The sequence below is a fragment of the Ictalurus furcatus genome, chromosome 6, assembly GCF_023375685.1.
Source record: "Ictalurus furcatus strain D&B chromosome 6, Billie_1.0, whole genome shotgun sequence".
Lineage (NCBI taxonomy): Eukaryota > Metazoa > Chordata > Actinopteri > Siluriformes > Ictaluridae > Ictalurus > Ictalurus furcatus.
The window spans coordinates 12,931,962-12,949,994 of record NC_071260.1 but is presented as its reverse complement, the minus strand read 5'-3'; the positions used below and the strand labels follow the sequence as shown (position 1 = coordinate 12,949,994).

At 39.7% G+C, this 18,033-nt stretch overlaps 1 protein-coding gene across 2 annotated transcripts in view; it reads left to right on the top strand.

Annotated features, from left to right (window-relative positions):
* Nucleotides 1–18,033, top strand: part of pdia5 (protein disulfide isomerase family A, member 5) — a 55,784-nt gene that overhangs the window by 11,638 nt on the left and 26,113 nt on the right. For both annotated transcript variants that reach the window (XM_053626559.1, XM_053626560.1), the window contains exons 3-9: nucleotides 624–711; nucleotides 7,661–7,744; nucleotides 7,911–7,956; nucleotides 8,930–9,022; nucleotides 9,966–10,026; nucleotides 13,979–14,046; nucleotides 17,240–17,331. In XM_053626559.1, coding sequence (XP_053482534.1) covers nucleotides 624–711; nucleotides 7,661–7,744; nucleotides 7,911–7,956; nucleotides 8,930–9,022; nucleotides 9,966–10,026; nucleotides 13,979–14,046; nucleotides 17,240–17,331 — 532 coding nt within the window. The remainder of the gene's footprint in view (nucleotides 1–623; nucleotides 712–7,660; nucleotides 7,745–7,910; nucleotides 7,957–8,929; nucleotides 9,023–9,965; nucleotides 10,027–13,978; nucleotides 14,047–17,239; nucleotides 17,332–18,033) is intronic.

Below are 18,033 nucleotides of genomic sequence, written 5' to 3'. Positions count from 1 at the left end.
AAGTGAAGTCCTAGATGAAGTCTGTATTTTAAGATGGGAGTAATGAGTCTTTATTGGTCACCTATACATTACAGCACAGTGAAATTCTTTTCTTCGCATATCCCAGCATCCCAGCATGTCAGGAAGTTGGGGTCAGAGCGCAGGGTCAGCCATGATACAGCACCCCTGGAGCAGAGAGGGTTAAGGGGCTTGCTCAAGGGCCAAACAGTGGCAGCTTGGCAATGCTGGGGCTTGAACCCCCGACCTTCCGATCAGTAACCCAGAGCCTTAACCGCCAAGCCACCACTGCCACAGTTCTGTTTAGTTCTGTTTTATTTAGTTCTGTTTCTATAGTGCATCCTAACTGTCAAGCCACCACTTCCACCTTCACCTTCTCCTTGTACTCTGTTTTCATTGCTGTATTAACTTGTTATACTAATTCTAGTATTGTGGCTTGATCGTATCCTCAGACCTTGGTGTATTTGACTAGTATGAGAATATGTTTTTATTAATGGTGAAAGGGGAAAAAAAAGTACAAAGTAAACCAACATGTAAAATGTTGGCACCTAAATTTCAGTGTGTGACATGAAGTGTAATAGTTTCTGTATTAAATGCCCTGCTCCAATATTTCCCTTGTACCTCAGCTACGTCTGGAGATGTTCATCTGAAGCTGCTGTCTGATGTAGCCCAAGCAGTGAAAGGCCAAGGGACCATCGCCTGGGTGAACTGTGGGTAGGTCTCGTTGAACATTTCATATCTTTTGTTTCCATGGATTAGCAACTTTGCTAAATATAACACCTGACAGATATGAGCCACACAATTATCATGGAGTGGAATTAAGAGAGAGCATTAAGGAGCATTGGAACACCAGCACAATGGCAACGGTTAACATGTCAGTGACAGGAAAGGAAATCCAGAATGATCTGGATTTGTAAAATGAATGATTCTTGAATTGTGGTGTGTAGTAGCTATAATAATATAGACCAAGCATCCCTCCAGGATTTTGCGATCGCAGAAATGAACGCAAAATCAAGGAAAGGCTGCAATATTCACAGGAGCTTGCAATTTTTCAAAATTAAAACAGATTTTCTGCAAATTTAGGCCAAGACAAGTCATGTGACATCTTCATCTTCACAGAGCGCCATGTGACATCATAATGCACATTCAGCCAAAGCCCCCTTCGATTCACATGCATCGAACAGGAGTACCGCTAAAAGGTCTCGTTTACCAACAAACATCACTGCAAAAGACTGTGCAAAACAATTTCGCCAATTCAAGTCACTTTCCGTAAAAAGCACAAAAACTCTGCAAAATGCATTGAAAATTCAAGCATTTTTGGCCACAACAATCCTGTATGGACTGACCAAGGTTCATCGACTGGTGCACCATGGTGTGTATATGAGCACTCAAAACATACTGTAGCAGAACTGATCAAGGTATCGGGGGGGGAATGGCTGTAGTCCAGCTATTTCAGTTTTCTAAACATGAACCATTGATGCATCTGTAACACATCCTCTGTTCTGGCCGAACACATGCATTTTTTTTCCACGAATGCAAATGGAAGAGATTTCGCAATCTTTCATACATTTACCCTCAAGCGATGGCATGGCTGGGTCAAAAAGTTGACGACAAAAGCAGAGTTTGAAAGACAAATGGACAAAGTAGTATGCATTTCTTTTCCCACGTCAAATTACATTACAAGACGTTTCTCATCTGTTCTGAGAGCCTGTGACTCTCGTCAAAAGTGGTAACATGAAGCTATGAAACAAAACAAAAACTCAGATTGGCAATCACACAAATTGATGCATCTTGAACTAATCATCAGTGGTTAAACATTAATGGCTAACTGTTGTTACTATTGAGTCATGTTTTCTGTGGCTGGACCTCCTCAAATGGACCTACTGATCTGAAATGCCAGCACTTCCATCCTGCCTATAGGGCGGCTGTGGCTCAGGTGGTAGAGCGAGTTGTCCACTAATCGTAGGGTTGGCGGGTCGATTCCCGGCCCACATGCCGAAGTGTCCTTGGGCAAGACACTGAACTTTGCTCCCGATGGGAAGCTAGTGCCTTGCATGGCAGCTTTCCCATTGGTGTGTGAATGGGTGAATGAGAACCAGTTTAAAGCGCCTTGGAACAGCTAAGGTTAAAAAAAGCGCTATATAAGTGCAGACCATTTACCATTGTTAGGTCATTGATACCCCCAACTGCTCATCTGCATCCTGTCTCAATTGTACGTTTGGTAAAAGATCATTCAAACGAGTAATTATAAATGAATAACATGAACCAGGCCACTAACAGGTACTGGATTATAGGGCTCCCATCCATAACCTGCTCTCTCAGAAATGTTGTGGCCAGCAGTCCAATGTCAAGGTCATTGTGAGCAGCAGTTCCCAGGTCAAGGTCATTACAGGAATAAATATATGAACCTAGAGAATACTGACCTAGTAGTTTAAGGAATCAATTTTGTAGTCAGGCATTCAGTGGAGGATTGAGTCAGTTCAAGTGTAGGATTGAGTTGTCCTGCAATATAAAATACACACGGGTTTGGTTATCAGTTATTGTCACGTTTCAAGGTTGATGCGGAAGCAATCGCAGATTTTAAACAGTTTAATAAACGAACAAACAACAAAACAAATACACTAAGACAACTTGGCAAAATACTTTGGCAAAAACTAAACATGGAAGCGTGGACAAAAGCATAGAAGACAATTACGTGAGACAAGGAAGCAGTACAAACAGTGGCTATATATAGGAGTGCTCATTAACAGAAAGGTGATTCAGGTGCAGGTGGTCATGTGCCATATTGTAGTTCAGTGCAGTGGCTGATGGGAACTGAAGTCCAGAGTTACCTCCTTGATATATGACAGTTATTTACAATTTATTCCTTAATGCATATAACCGTTGTGGGGTCGTCAAATCCGAAAAGTGGGCGAAAAATGAAACCTTCATCTTTTCCCTGTTTGTTGAGGGAGGAATGCAATGATTTCAAACTCAGGAATACACACTTCTTTTCTTTTCGTTCTAAGCTCCCACCACTTCTTGCTACAGATCCGTCAGATAAGGCAAGATGAATCTTTGAAAGAAATTCACCGAAACCTTTTCATGCCAGTGACGTGGCCCCTGTGCAGCGTGCAACTCTCTTGGCATCTGCCAGCCCAGAAGAACATACCCATCTATTTCATTCTTCTTTATCTCTTTTCCTCCTATTTGAGTTTCTCGTTTCCTGTTCCCCGCTTCAACTTGTGAATCTGTCAGCCCTTAGCTCCCTCTGTCTGTCTGCCTTTGCTGCAAAGAAGAAATGCACAGAAAAAACAATGCAAAATTCCTCTTCTCATAAATTCCAATTCAGCATTTACTGAAATCCTACCACAACTACTAGTACTGCTGATTTACCTATGCCAGTTTGTATCAGAAGTACATGGAGCAAGTTTGCGGTCACAATGTTTTATCGCTCCATATGGCTCTTAACTATATCGCTGCAGTGAAAATGAATGCCTTTTTTCTAGCACTTAACAATAAAGTATTCATTTTCCCAGTCATCATTCAAGTTGAGGAGAAGTGAAACAATCAAGTGGCAACAGTACTTAAAACAGGCTTATCTTCCTGGCTTTTAAATGGCTAGCTCAAACTACTTCTCATCAAGAAGAATAGTTCTACTAATTGCACAGATTCCTGATTAGTTCATGAAAGATTTGTGCTCTTTGCTGACGTCTCACTCCTTGACCTACTCTAAGTGCACCCGGGTAGAGATGAAACGGCAAGCTTTATCAATCCTCATGTCCAGGTGGCAGCCCAGTGTTTTGACTGTGAGTTAAGAGTTAGATACATCACTCAGCCTTCAGTTGTGGGCAAGCAGCAAGATAAAACTGAGCTTTGGCAAAAATAACACAGCCTGCAATGTGAGAAAGTCTCTTTTAGAAATTGATGGCATTGCCAGGAGAAGTGCACATATTGTCAGATGATAAAGACCAGAGAGATGGCTAGTTCAGTGCTGGGGCATCATTAACACACAGGTTTCTGTAGATAAAATTTCTGATAAAATGCTTGAATTGCAGGGAAATGCATTATCTGATACAAAAGATAATCATAATATGTTTTTGTTTCAAGATTGTAATGGGTTTGATACATTATAAGTCTAATGTTGCTGGACAGAGGTGGTGGATTCCTGCTGGTTTGAGTCAGTACGAAAAGTATCTAAATTCATTGTCACGTCATGGGGAAACCAGTGAGACATCATTAGCATGCTTAGTCATTTCCTTTTCCTTTACTGTTAACTATTGTTGTGAACCATGACTGATGTAGATTGGACTTCTTCTACTCCCCCTCAGGCTACATTGTTTTATTCAGATTACATTCTGTACAGGTGAGCAATACGTCTCAAATGACACCTTCAGTGATTCATGCAGACAGCACAATAGGCCAGTTGATATATCCTAATTAGTTTATGCTAAATTCGGTTCCACAGTAATTAATAATTTACTAATGCAGTGCTTTACGTTCCAATGACTTATTTTCTATTCCAGTTTTCTTAAAAAGAGGTTATAAAACTGTTCACTTCTGTTGAACCAGTCAAGTTCAGACCAGTCATATAAAGCAAATGAAGTGGACTCTGAATTCACAAAATGCATGTCCAAGAACAGTTGACTCATCCCATGACCCTTGGCCAGGGATGCCTCTGAACCTAACTGGCCTCTCAAGGTGATGTAAAATCCACGGCCCCCAGAAAGCCTTCACCATACTATCCGGAGATCGCACGTTCGAAACCCATTGACGTCACAGCTTTCTGTGCCTGGGAGTCCAAGGGAGCAAAATTGCCCGTGCTCTCTGGGAGGAATGGCGGACTCTCTCTACCTTGTCAATCACAGTGACAATAACCAGTCATGGGTGTCTTTCAGCTCATGTCTGCAGATAATGCATTCCTCGCTGCCTTGTGATGCAGCATGGAAAGGCTTCACTGACTTCACATGTGTCAGAGGAAGCATGTGTTGTCCCTAAGCCACTTGATTAAACCCATGAGCCTTAGCCATGGCTTAGTAGTTGTTGCATAATAGGGGAGATCTGGCTGGTGAATGGGAATTGGAGGTAAAGAAAATACATTGGAGGGAAAATCCTAAATAAATAAATAAAACCCTGCATTCTTATAGAGCCCCTTGGTGGCTGAGAGCCTAAGCTGCTGCTTATACCGCTTCCAAAACTTCAGCCCAACTTCTGAAATGATGGTCCCAGAGTAGCACATCTGCCAGTAAATACCCAGCGTGGCCGTGTGTGCAAGTGAGTCAGGACCTTCACTACGCAGCACGTCTAATTGAATTTCCCATCTGACAGCCCGCACGTCTGCTTTTCCTCTTCCCACTCTTCCACTTTTAATGCCTTTCCTCAGACAAAAGTGTGATGAGGAACATGCGTAAAGCTAATAAGACTGTCTCAGTCCCTCTTTGAAGAGGAGAACATTGGCAGGGGGAGAGTGTTGGATGTCAGGATTTTAAATTGAAATCTATCTCTTTGAAATTCCATTAGAATTAGAATGGGAGGCGTTAGCTTTCTTGAGTCTTCTTTCTGGGGTCTTTAGCTTTCGTGGAGTCTTCTTTCTGCACCGGTTGTTTCTATGTAATATGTTCTGTGCTCATTATAACTAACGCACCAGGGGCAATGGTAGTTCCGGGGCATTGTGTGCATTCGAAGGCAAAGGGTAATTGCACATTCTTTCTGTGCAATGCGCTAGGTAACCATGAGCAGTCATTCTTTGCTCAGGTGACTCATCTAAGGAACATTTGCGTAGAGCTGAGAGGATTCAGTTGTTATGTAGTACTGACTGAGAACAAATTTGTTTCTGTATCTGGATGGACTACATTTTCCATGGTTTGTACCATGCTTTCACACTGACCATCAGAAATGGTCTTAAGTGGACAATGAACTTTATTGTTTTTTCTTTTTGTTTGATAAAGTGAATTCATAACTCTGATGTGTGGCCATAATATCCATGATGGGAATTTCCACGGTCAACATAAAGCTCCTTTGGAAAAAGCTGGCCAAAAGTTAACTGATGGGTTATGGTACATCTGGGAACCTAGTTTGGCAAATTTCATAAGAATGTCTTTCATTAACTTGTTACTCTTGTCATCATATATTACTGCTATGGCATTTTTTAAATGTTATTTTTTCCTAATTCATTTTCTTGGTCTAAGCTTTTGTCTCTGCTTATTTGCAGTCTGCATGTGCTGTAGAACATGTTTCTAAGAAGGCAGTAATGAGATTATAGTCTTTGTCGAGTATATGTTATAACTGCTTAACATCGCTTCGTTTACTCATAGTAGCTTTTTTCCCACTGCATAAATTCCCAGAATCTTTGATACTAGAATATGGAAACTGCATTTTTCCCATGGCATTCACTTCTGTACCAAATGTATGGATTTTTGCATCTGGCCATCAGGATGGGCATCAACAGGACCTCATTGTGTTTCGGGGTTGAGCCTACATCACTCAGTACGTTTATATGGGCAAAAATAATCCGATATTAACCCGATTAAGACGATACTCTGATTAAGAAACAACCTTGTAAACAGCGATTACTGATGACCTTAATCTGACTAAAGTCATACTCGAAGTGAACACAAATCGAATTAAGACATGTGGAGTATTCCTGTTTTAGTCATTATCGATGTGTATTACAGACATGTACACACCTTAATCACACTATTAACGTCGTGTGGGAGTTTTCACCGCATTTTGCGACAGGACATGTACACACGGCAGTGCTTAACCGTTTGACGACAAACAAGAGAGCACGGCTGCGTCCGAAACCGCGTACTTGCCTGCTATATAGTAGGAGAAATACGTGTATATAGTAGGTAAGTACGCGATTTGGGACGCAGCCCACGGCTTCAAGCAGTCGTCTATTTGCACGTACAGCATGACAAATAATGAACTGCACTTGAAGCTTTCGTGAAATTAAAAATTAAACGGCTAAAACTGTATGCGGTACCATTACGAAGACGAACGGACGGCGTGGCGTGGGGACGTAATGACGTGTGCCGTTAATCGAGCTATGTTCTATAACATGTAAAACAGGAACATGAAAGGAATATTCTAAAAGCGACTCATGTAAACACCTTAATCACAATATTGTCTTATTCAGAATAAGCTCAATAATTAGATTACTGCTGTCCATGTAAACATAGTCATTGTGTTCGTTGCTGATTGGTTACTCATATGACATCAGACGACACCACATGGACAAGCACAGCACTGCTCTTTTAAAAGGACATTCTGAATGACAAACTGCACCTTTTTGGCAACTGTCGAACAATTCCGAAACCGGGTCACTAAATTGATCTTAACTAACAATACAACTTGGTAAAGCAAACAGCTAAATAGACAAAGGAGCAGAGTTAATTCAAGCACTTCTTCCATTTTGGATGGTGCCAAAATTTTGATTCATTTGTATTCATTAATTGTCTTCATTATGGCTGCTCCATTGATCTCGCATCTTGGTGTAAAATTAACCATCAATAGAACCCTAACTTCCTTTGTTTTGCATCTGGGCCAATACTCGAGTACTGGCTTGCTTGTGTTTATTTGCTTGGATGTGTTTCTCGTTTTTTTGGCTGCACTATGGATTTCTGTTATACCATGATGAGAGATTCATTTACCCGTCTGTTCATCTATCTTCCTTCCTTTCCAGGGATTCTGAGGGTCGCAAACTCTGTAAGAAAGTGAAAGTGGATCCAAGTTCAAAGACGGCTGGATTTGAAATCCTTCATTATAAGTAAGTGTGCTCTCTGCATTTAGAAAGCTTTTTACTGAGCAAGCTTGATGTATTATTGGAAATATTACCAAAAGTAGCAGATAATAAGCTCACAACAGGCACCGTCATTAATTCTTCTGCTTTGTGTGTGTGTGTGTGTTTTTTTTGTTTTTTGTTTTTTAAACAGAGATGGGACCTTTCATACAGAATACAACAGACCAGCCACACTTAAGGTAATTGAAGTGAAAATTATGGTCTGATGTTCTATTGTGAGAGTGAATTTAAATGTAGTTTTCCCTATACTTTAGATGCAACATTTTCTTATTTGAAACACATTGGAAATCAGGACTTTGGCAACTGTGAGCTCTGTACTTCAAGTAGATGACCGTGTAAACAGCAGGGTTACATACATTTTTGTTTCACAGCTATGTTTCAGCAAGGTATTCTCTTTACTAAGGTGAGCTTATTACGCCTCCAAATGTACTGGATTTGCACTGTGTATGCATTTTATTGAATTTATAATAAGCAATTGAGGAATGGGTTTTACTCAATAGGCTCTCATCTGTAGCCAGTAGATTGATCTCTTATTAGTCATTCATCCTCCCAGTGCATGTGATTTCGCACTACACAAACAAGTAAGGCTTCACACCGTAGGCGCGTTTGACAGTGTAGTAAAACTATATGATTGATCCCGAATCAACCCACCGCCTTGTGTTCATTTCTTCCACCCACCTTGTCCGTAGCTGACTTGGCGTTAATGAATGGTTCTGCAGTTAAAAATGAATGAGCTCATTGCAGAGAACGGTGAGCTGCCTGCATGGAGGAGCTGAGGTTTCTCATTAAAAGCATCTTCTGCTGGGTCTGCTATTGTTCTTCCTTTCCACGATGGTGATTCATTACAAGCGCATATTTTCCAAAAAGTACCTACTTTGTCTTGGTCTCTCGGCTGATGGATAATCATGTAAAAGTTGTTGTAGTCTGTTAGCAGTAATTATGCCTTGTTGTAGTTTCCAGTGACCTTGTAAAATCTTAATGGAGAGTATAGATTTTTTAAATTTGTGGGTCTCATTGTTTAAAGATTACACTATTCGTCAGCGTCATTGGCACTCAGGAGGCAATGAACAGGAGTGTTTTGACAGGAAAACATGATCGGTCACTGCTTCTCTAATAATTGCCCTTCTTTTCATCCTCTACTTCTTGTTTCAGTCTATGGTGGCGTTCCTGAAAGATCCCACAGGAGCCCCCCTATGGGAGGAGAACCCTGAAGCTAAAGACGTTGTTCACATTGAGACAGAGAAAGTGAGTATCTCTTTTAGGCCAGACGAAGATCAGCTTTCCGTCCTCGGTGTTCGCCTGGTGTGGGAACTGCATGCCGGACAAAAGCAATGAGTTAGACAATCTGCAAGAAGTACCAGGCTGTTCTTCTGCCTCCAGAGACCACGGTTGGCTGTGATACAAGGACAGGAGCATTTCGGAGCATATGCAGCTTACGAAAACAAGCAGAGCATTCCCGAATTTGGAAACTGACAACCGAATTTATGAAAGCAAAGCTTAATAGGAAAGAGAGTCAATTTTTCTATATGTGAACACACATTTATCTAAAGCGTTTCCCTGCTGAGAGGGCTGCACTCAATCAGAAAGCAGCCCTACTCATGGAGATGAGATGGCTTTGCAACTCGTTTGAAGAGCGTATTGATTGCTCAAGGGGAGTGTATGCTTGGTGGCATATTACATATTTTGGGGTGTCAACTGCCAAAAGCAAAGCTCAGCTGCAGGAAGCAATCTAGTAATGAAGCGGGAATATAAACAAAACTGATGAATGACATTTCCCTGAGTGCTGGTGAATCCATGCATGCAATCTAATGCGAGACGTTAGTTTAAATACTGTATGGCTCGCTAATATGATGATTACATCAAGACCTTGCTAGCTAAAAATGAACTATTGGTTATCACAACATGTATGGGGAATCTTTTAATGCTTTTTTTTTTTTTTGGTATAACTATGCATTATTAAAGTCCAAAGTGTAATGTCCACTTGGACAGATTAGTCTGTCTACACCGGTCCTGTGCCTCATAAGCTCTAAATTATTTTGATCCTTAAGTGATGAGATCCTGCACAATAGTTGTATTGTTAAGAGTTAGAGGTAATGGCCTCAATACGTCCTCATCCTAAAAAAAAAAGAAAAAGCCGAGCCATTTCTCTTATGGGGCTCTGTGCTTTTTTTTTTCTTCTTCCCTACAGGACTTTAAGAAGCTGCTGAAAAGAGAAGAGAAACCCATCCTCATGATGCTTTATGCTCCCTGTGAGTCACCCGATGATCTACCTTCTTTCTGTCCTCAGTCACTGGTGAATTCAAACAGCTTATGTTTCAAATCCTGGACACAAATGGCTCTGGTTTAACTGTAAAAGCATTAAAGGTTAAAGCCTGGTGCTTTTAGAATTTGCTTAGTATGTCAAGATAAAGGTTTACATGACTGAAAGTCTTGGTTCTTATATTAACATAAGACATTTAGAAGTAAGGACGAAGTCTGTAGATAACAAATTTAATTTAATATTATCCTTTTGCATTATATATATTTTTTTGAAATAATTTTTTTTTTCCCCACGTACAAGATTTAATTGAATTTAGCGTGTGCTTATTATTACTCCATATTCCCGAAATGGAGTCACTATCTTTCTTTTGTTATGTGTACTGGTTTAGATAAAATAGCTCTAGGGTTTTATTTAATATGCAGAAATGCATTGAGTATGTAGTTGAATAGCAAGTGCAGGAATTGAGGATGATAATCATTCTTTATTTAGTGGCTTTTTCCAAATTAAATGCCAACTCGCAATAAAAGGGGAAAACACAAATAAAAGAAGCACATAATTGCACTAAGAGGTCAAGGGAGAGCTGAGTAAATTATTGATGTAAGTTTTGAAACATGAAAAGGAGGTCCAGTACAGATGAGCACACAAATGAAAATTCACCTTTGGTCAGATTCTTATTATAGTGAATGAAAGTGATGAATTTAATACCAAGATTTCTATCACCTAGTGATAGAAATTCACTTAAATTCAGTTTTATTTGTGCAGTGCTTTTAATAATGGATATTATCACAAAGCAGCTTTACAGAAATATAAATGTAAAATTTCTGTCCCAAATTTCTCTAAGTTTATCCCTAATGAGCAAGCCAGAAGCGACGGTGGCAAGGGAAAAACTCCCTGAGAGGATATGAGGAAGAAACCTTGAGAGGAACCAGACTCAAAAGGGAACCCATCCTCATCTGGGTGACACCGGATAGTGTGATTATAAATAAATCCCTTCTATAATCGTGTACTACATGGTCAAAAAGTGCAATTGTATAACCAGGAAGTTCATAACCAGGAGAATCGAGTGCAGAACTGTTCGCAGCCCTAAAGCCATCATAGCAAAACTGTTTGTATCAATTGCAGTCCAAAGCCATCTTTATGGTTTCTAAGTGGTACCATCCTCAGTAATCTCACTGATCTTTAGGCTGTCCATATGGTGCCATCCTTAGCAACAGCCAGTGATTTCTAAGTGATGAGAACTCCAACCAGAAATTAGGGCATCAGGATAGATCAAGCAGGTCAGGAGAGCAGAAGAGGTTCACTGGTGTCTCAAGAGTAGTATGTTGAGCTCGACAGAGAGAGAGAGAGGGCGATGGAGAAAGAAACGCAGATTATTAGCCATGCTCATTGTCACATAATGGTTAAAAACAATGCCTATTGTGTGCAGAGTGCAAGCAGGGACTCTGGTAAGATTAGCTCTGACAGCATAACTAGAAGGGAGAGTCAGAAGGTAACACAGATATGAGGGCTCCCTGGGACACAAAGCAGCCAGCCACTCCACCATCAACAAACCTGAGTGAACGTCTGGGAGTGAAAGGGAGACCGCATCCAAACATCCCAGTTCATTAAAACACTTTATGCTCGTGAACCCTTCAGATTTGCTCCTTTAGCTAAGAAAAAACTATTAACAAAAGGCTGGACTAAACAAATACGTTTTCAGCCTAGATTTAAACACTGAGACTGTGTGTGAGACCGAACACTAATTGGAAGGCTGTTCGATAACTGTGGTGGGTTTTTTCCCCCTAAGCGAGATCTGGGTTAATCAATAAGTTTGACAGTCTGAATGTCAGTGAACAAAATTGTTGTTTTGTTTTGATTTATTTATTTCATTTTTGTTTTAATTGAGATTCCATTTGATTATCTTTATTTTGAGTTTCTCTTCATCCCGAGCTTTAGATCTGATATACGTTTGTTATATTACCGATTGATGTGGGTGAAAAAAGGAGATATATATAATGTGTGTGTGTGTGTGGGTGTGTGTGTGTCTATATATATATATATATATATATATATATATATATATATATATATATATATATATATATATATATATATATATATATATAATATTTGAATTTCATCAGCAAAGCATGTAGAGTTAATACCATAGCAACAGATGGGTCAATGGTCTATGTATATTGAAAAGAGAAGGGGCTGAAGAACTGAGGCACCCGTTAATTAGTCCATAGTCCAGGATACTGAATGACACTTGACTTCCCTCCAATGTCTGTCCTGGTGCATGTGAAGGGCACTTCAGCAATGACTCACTTAATCAGTGCTTATTGAGTTCAGCAGGGCCTGAGGCACTCGCCAAACCTACTGAATCAAATCATACATAGATTTAGGTTTGGCTAGACTCTCAGCATTGAGATTGGCCTTCTCTACATCATTGTGACTTTACATTGTGAAGTAAAGTCAGGAAATTTTGATCATTTGTGGAGAGATATAGATCTGTTGTCCCCCGCATCATGAGCTACTCACTGGGAGTGACTGGGGCTTCCATCTGTGTGCAATTGGTTCTGGCTCTGTTTGAGCTTTGCCCTTGGTTATCCTATGATTACTGTCCTTGGGGCTGGTTTGCACATGTTGGGTTTTTTTTTGGTGTGTTAATGCATTTTTATGAGCGCAATAAAACAGTTTTGTTACTATACAAGAATAATAAACTACCTCACCAGCATCACATTGTTCTCAGCATAAAAAGATAGAGACATTTGGTGCCCTTGGATGGTACAGAGTCCAAAAGCTGCAGATTAGCTGCCAAGAATCTGGTGCAATAGTAATCGTTTCTTTGTGTGAATTGATAAGGCAGGAAACACTGCAACAGCACTACGTCAAGCCAAAAACTACACCGTGGTAGGTTCGAACCGGTTTCCCTATATCTGCAGCCAAACTGAATTCAGAGGAAGTGGATAAGATACCTTTAAATACAGGAAAATGGTGATATAAAGCTGATTCACATTTCATTTAGCCGATAAGGTGCACAGAATAGACTACAGAATCAGACAAAATTGTTGTCTTTTAAACAAGGTACGAGGGGTGATCTCTAAACAGCTAGATACAACAGTGTGATTGGCAGGGTTCCTCATATGCTGCTGAGGAAAAGTGTATAGCTCAGAGTTTTATGCTGAATACCCAACTCGCAATGGTGGTTATCCATTCTAAATCATAAGCCACATTTCTTTGCTGTAAAACAATAAACAGTGATGTTTCAGTATATTGGCATGCTACATTATGTCGTCTCAGACATGTTACATTACTTTCAGCGTAGGGCTAGTGCAACTTGCTAGAATGCAATTCTCTGCAGTGCTCATTTATGATTATTTGTTATTTCTATAGTATGTGGCTGTTCGAGGCAACTACTTCCACAGTCACATAATTTTACTGTTATGAGATTGTTCTAGTGGATAACTACAGCACACATTCTGTGTAGACGGGGAAAAAGGATGTTCTGTGCAGCAGAATTGTGAACATAGTATTTTGTAAAGTTGTATACTGTAGTGTTTGCTGAGATGATGAAATACTGCATGGTTATTGAAAGCTACACACAGAGGGCTGCCCTCAGGCTGTTCATGTAAGCTTCATTCGTAGTTTCCTCTTTTTCCTCTCCGTCGTTCTTTAATCTTTCAATAGCTTTCCCGAGACGTCATTTTACCAAATTGATAATTAAGCACCTCAGGGTAAACACAAAGCACGCAATTCTCTACCTGCCTTCAATATAGATGCAATATTCTAAGAAACTTAAGAATTTATAGAGCACACCCTATGCACTGTGTTCATTTCAGTGTCCTTTAAAGATGTGAAAAGTTTTCCGAGGACGCTATTACAATTCAGGAGTCAGTTAACTGCTGTGATTTCTGTTTTCTGTCAATTTCTTTCTCCTCTTTTTCCTCTGTGACACAAAGGGTGTGGTGTATGTAAGAGGATGCAGCCCATCTTCCAACAAGCTGCCACAGAGACGAAAGGGAAATATGTAAGTACTTCTCTATTTGAATAGAGCAAACTTACCCTAGTCTAAAATTCACTTCCTCAGCAGAATAATTGATGAAACCGATCGCTGAGTTCTTCTCATCACTTTCACGTCTGACAATTTTGTGAGCTTGTGTTTTGTTTAATGTTACATTTAGTGCTGTTCAGGCCTACATTCTGTGTATGGATTGTACAGTATGCCAGATTAGAGGCAACGCAAGACTATGCACACTACTGTCAGTTAAATGCTGCGATCACTACACACTTCTGTAAACACCAATATCTCAGACTCGTACGTGTGCAATCTACTTCACATTTTCTAGTAAAGTCAAGTACAATTTTTTTTTTTTTTTCCTCTCATCACAGGCAAGTGTAATGTTAGGAATGAAATGTACAGGGTGGCCCAAAAGTCTCCATACGTATGTTTGCCAGCACCACATCAGTCGTGTCTGTCAGTGTCCACGTCACGGTTGGTCCGCAACACTTCCTGTCTTTTTGGATTTGTGAAGAAGTTTGGCAGCAGTGTCGTGTGAGATGTGCTCGCCATGTTTCCTGTTACAGTCCATCGCGACCTCGCGGCACCTTCCCGATCCAGCCATGAGAATGATTTCAATGCGTTGTTTCTTTTAAAAAGACATTCTTAAAGACTATATATATATATATATATATATATATATATATATATATATATATAACATACACACATAAATACAGTTGTGCCCAAAAGTTTGCATACCCCTTGCAGAATCTGCTAAATCTTAATACTGTTAACTAAATAAGAGGGATCATAAAAATCCCATGTTTTTTTTTTTGTTTTTTTTTTAGTACTGTCGTGAAGAAGCTATTTTACAGAACAGATGTTTACATATAGGCCACAAGACAATAGCTCAATTTATAAAAAATTACCCCATTCAAAAGTTTACATACGCTTGATTCTTAATACTGTGTCGTTACCTGGATGATCCACGACTGTGTTTAATGTTTTGTGATAGTTGTTCATGAGTCCCTTGTTTGTCCTGAGCAGTTAAACTGCCCACTGTTCTTCAGAAAAATCCTCCAGGTCCTGCACATTCTTTACATTTCCAGCATTTTCTGCATATTTGACCCTTTTCCAACAGCTATATGATGTTGAGATCCATCTTTTCACACTGAGGACAACTGAGGGACTCGTACACAACTATTACATAAAGGTGCAAACATTCATTGATGCTCAAGAAGGTAACATGATACATTAAGAGCCAGGGGGATGTAAACTTTTGAACAGGATGATCAGTGTAAATTGTTAGTATTTTGTCTTCTGGGAGACATGTAACTCTCTTATTTAGCATCTGAAGGGCAGAACTAAATGAAAAAAATATATCTTTAAACAAAATACTAACAATTTACACCAATCATCCTGTTCAAAATGTGTGTGTGTATGTATGTGTGTGTGTGTGTGTGTGTGTGTGTGTGTATATATATATATATATATATATATATATATATATATATATATATATATATATATATATATATATATATATAAGTATGAAACATTTTGGAAGACATTTTGCTAAAATGTCATGGTGCTTTTTACATGACATGACACAATCTCAGACAAACTGATAAGTAACAGTGCACGAGTTAATAAACATACTAAATACAGAGAATAGATTATACAATGAGCGATAAACAAGACAGTAAACACTCAACTCTATATAACAAACTCTATGGCACGGTAGTATTTTGATCATGTAAACCCTGGTTATAGTCCTGAGCAGCAGTATAACAGTGCTTACACTATCACAATACTACTGTGAACATTTTAAGCAAGAGCAGTTGAAAAGGAGAGTCTAGTAAAGGAGCAACTGAATCAGTATTGCGTGGCTGAAAGGCCCACGTGGCCTGCTCTGCTGTCCTGGTTTCACAATCTAAAATCTCTGAACATGCACCAACAGTTGGCTCAGATCGCATCACCACAGGAACGAATGTATTTCTTCGTTTCTTTTTCTGGAGCTGCAAATGAGGACTAGTTTCACTAATTGGAGCGTGGTTTATTTCTCTTATTTGCTGAATGAACAGTGGGCTGCACAGACAGCCTGTAAGCAAGCCGTTCGTTTAGTTTGCATAATGAACGTCTAGCTTGTAGGAAGAGATTTGCTACTTCCTGCACGTTTGCATGCGTGTGTGTAGGATGCCGATAGTGTTCAAGAAATGAAAAGGGGTTGGACGTTTCCATCATGCGCATTTTTCACTGTACTGTTGGAGGCATACAAGCAACCGGAGATAATTTGTAAATTGTTCTTTTAAGGTGTACGTTTGTGTGGGGTTTTTTGTTTTGTTTTGTTTTGTTTTTTAATATTGAACGTTCTAGATTGGTCTCTAATACCTGCTCAATAAATCTGTAACAAATCTTTCTGCTCAGTAATCCTGTCTTAATTGAAGTTAATCTAGCTATTTGTCCAGCCAAAAAAGAAAATGCTATTCAATAGACAGGCAAATTGTGTTCTTTTATCGGGGGGGGGGGGGGATGTATGCCACATACTGTCTTTGAGCCTGTATTACAAACAGATGGCCAAGTGAATAAATAAAAACCCATCAAAAACACCTCTGTTTTTAATAAGCCCAGCTGCGTCTCACCATAATTCCCCAAAAGTATGACCCAAGCGCTTTATTCTGTAAATGATTTAAAAATCATTCGTGTCTCAGATGTTGTTGTTTTTCTTTTCTCGAAATGAAAAACTGGATTGCCAAAGGGAGAGCCGTGTATTCGTCTGTCGCATGTTTTAGGTGTCTAAGTAGCATACTGAGTTGTGAATATCGCTGAATAAAGTTTCCACTGATTCCACTGCTGGGGCTACAATCGAGCGGATTAGTTTTAACCTGAGGAGTACTTCTATCCATAAATGTCTCCAAAACCAAAGTCTAAACAAGCCTATTTTCAATTATTTGACACATGCAATGCACTGCACTGGAATAGAGCATGTTCTACAACTAAATACGTTCGAAATTGATATTGGCACGAAAGAAGCACTTAAGATAAGACCTTGCAATGCCGACAAGGAGTTTTTACCGCGTCCTACTTCACTGAAGGCCGTACTTTGATGTTGTTCTCGTTTAACACTCTTCTGTTTCCACCAGGATGCAGCCATTCATCTTCATTTCCCAGAGTTCCATTTTGTTTTATTTGATCATTTGTTACTCTTGTCTCGCTGCAGGTATTGGCAGGGATGAACGTTCACCCAGCAGAGTTTGATGGACTTAAGCAGGAGTTTGACGTCAAAGGCTACCCAACCTTCTGCTACTTTGAGTGAGCCGGTCTTTAAAATTTAATTCTGCTGTCACGTAGGCATGAACCTGTGAAGCCTTCATAAGTCATTTCTGCATGGTCTATGAGTCCAGTGCTTAATGTTCTTCGTTCTGTAGCTTAAGCTTTGGCATCTTTTAGTTAATGGCCTTTGGGAAGGATTGGTCGTTTCAGGCCAGAGGAAGGTGACGCTTGTGTGAAAGTAAAAGAAAAGAAAGCAGGTAGGATGAGCAGGTAATATCAGAATAAGCCACTTGAAATTTACCCGGCAATAAAGTACTTTGGGTTTATACGGTGATAAAATATTTATTTTCGAGGACACTAGCAGTGGGAGATCAGAGCTAAGGTATAAAAGCGACTGCTCTCTTGTTCACATCCTGATGACATTAGCTCAAGCAGAACACATCAAAACATCTGCAGACACTGCATGAAGTGTTAAATTTGTTGTAATACCAAAGAGCTGCTGCTTAATAAGCATATACCATGTGTAGATTCAGTTGGGGGGGGTTGTGCAGGTGTCTCAGATCGATTAATGATTGTCAGAGGTGTCTCCCTGGCAATATTTAACAACCTGATAACAGTGGAGGAAAAGAGGACAGGAATGACAGGAATGTGTGTAACTCTTGCAGGTAATAAAATGTCATGCTATTGTGTTTTGTGCAGATTTCTAAGCTCTGGTGCATACAGAAGTTGGCAAAAATAGCA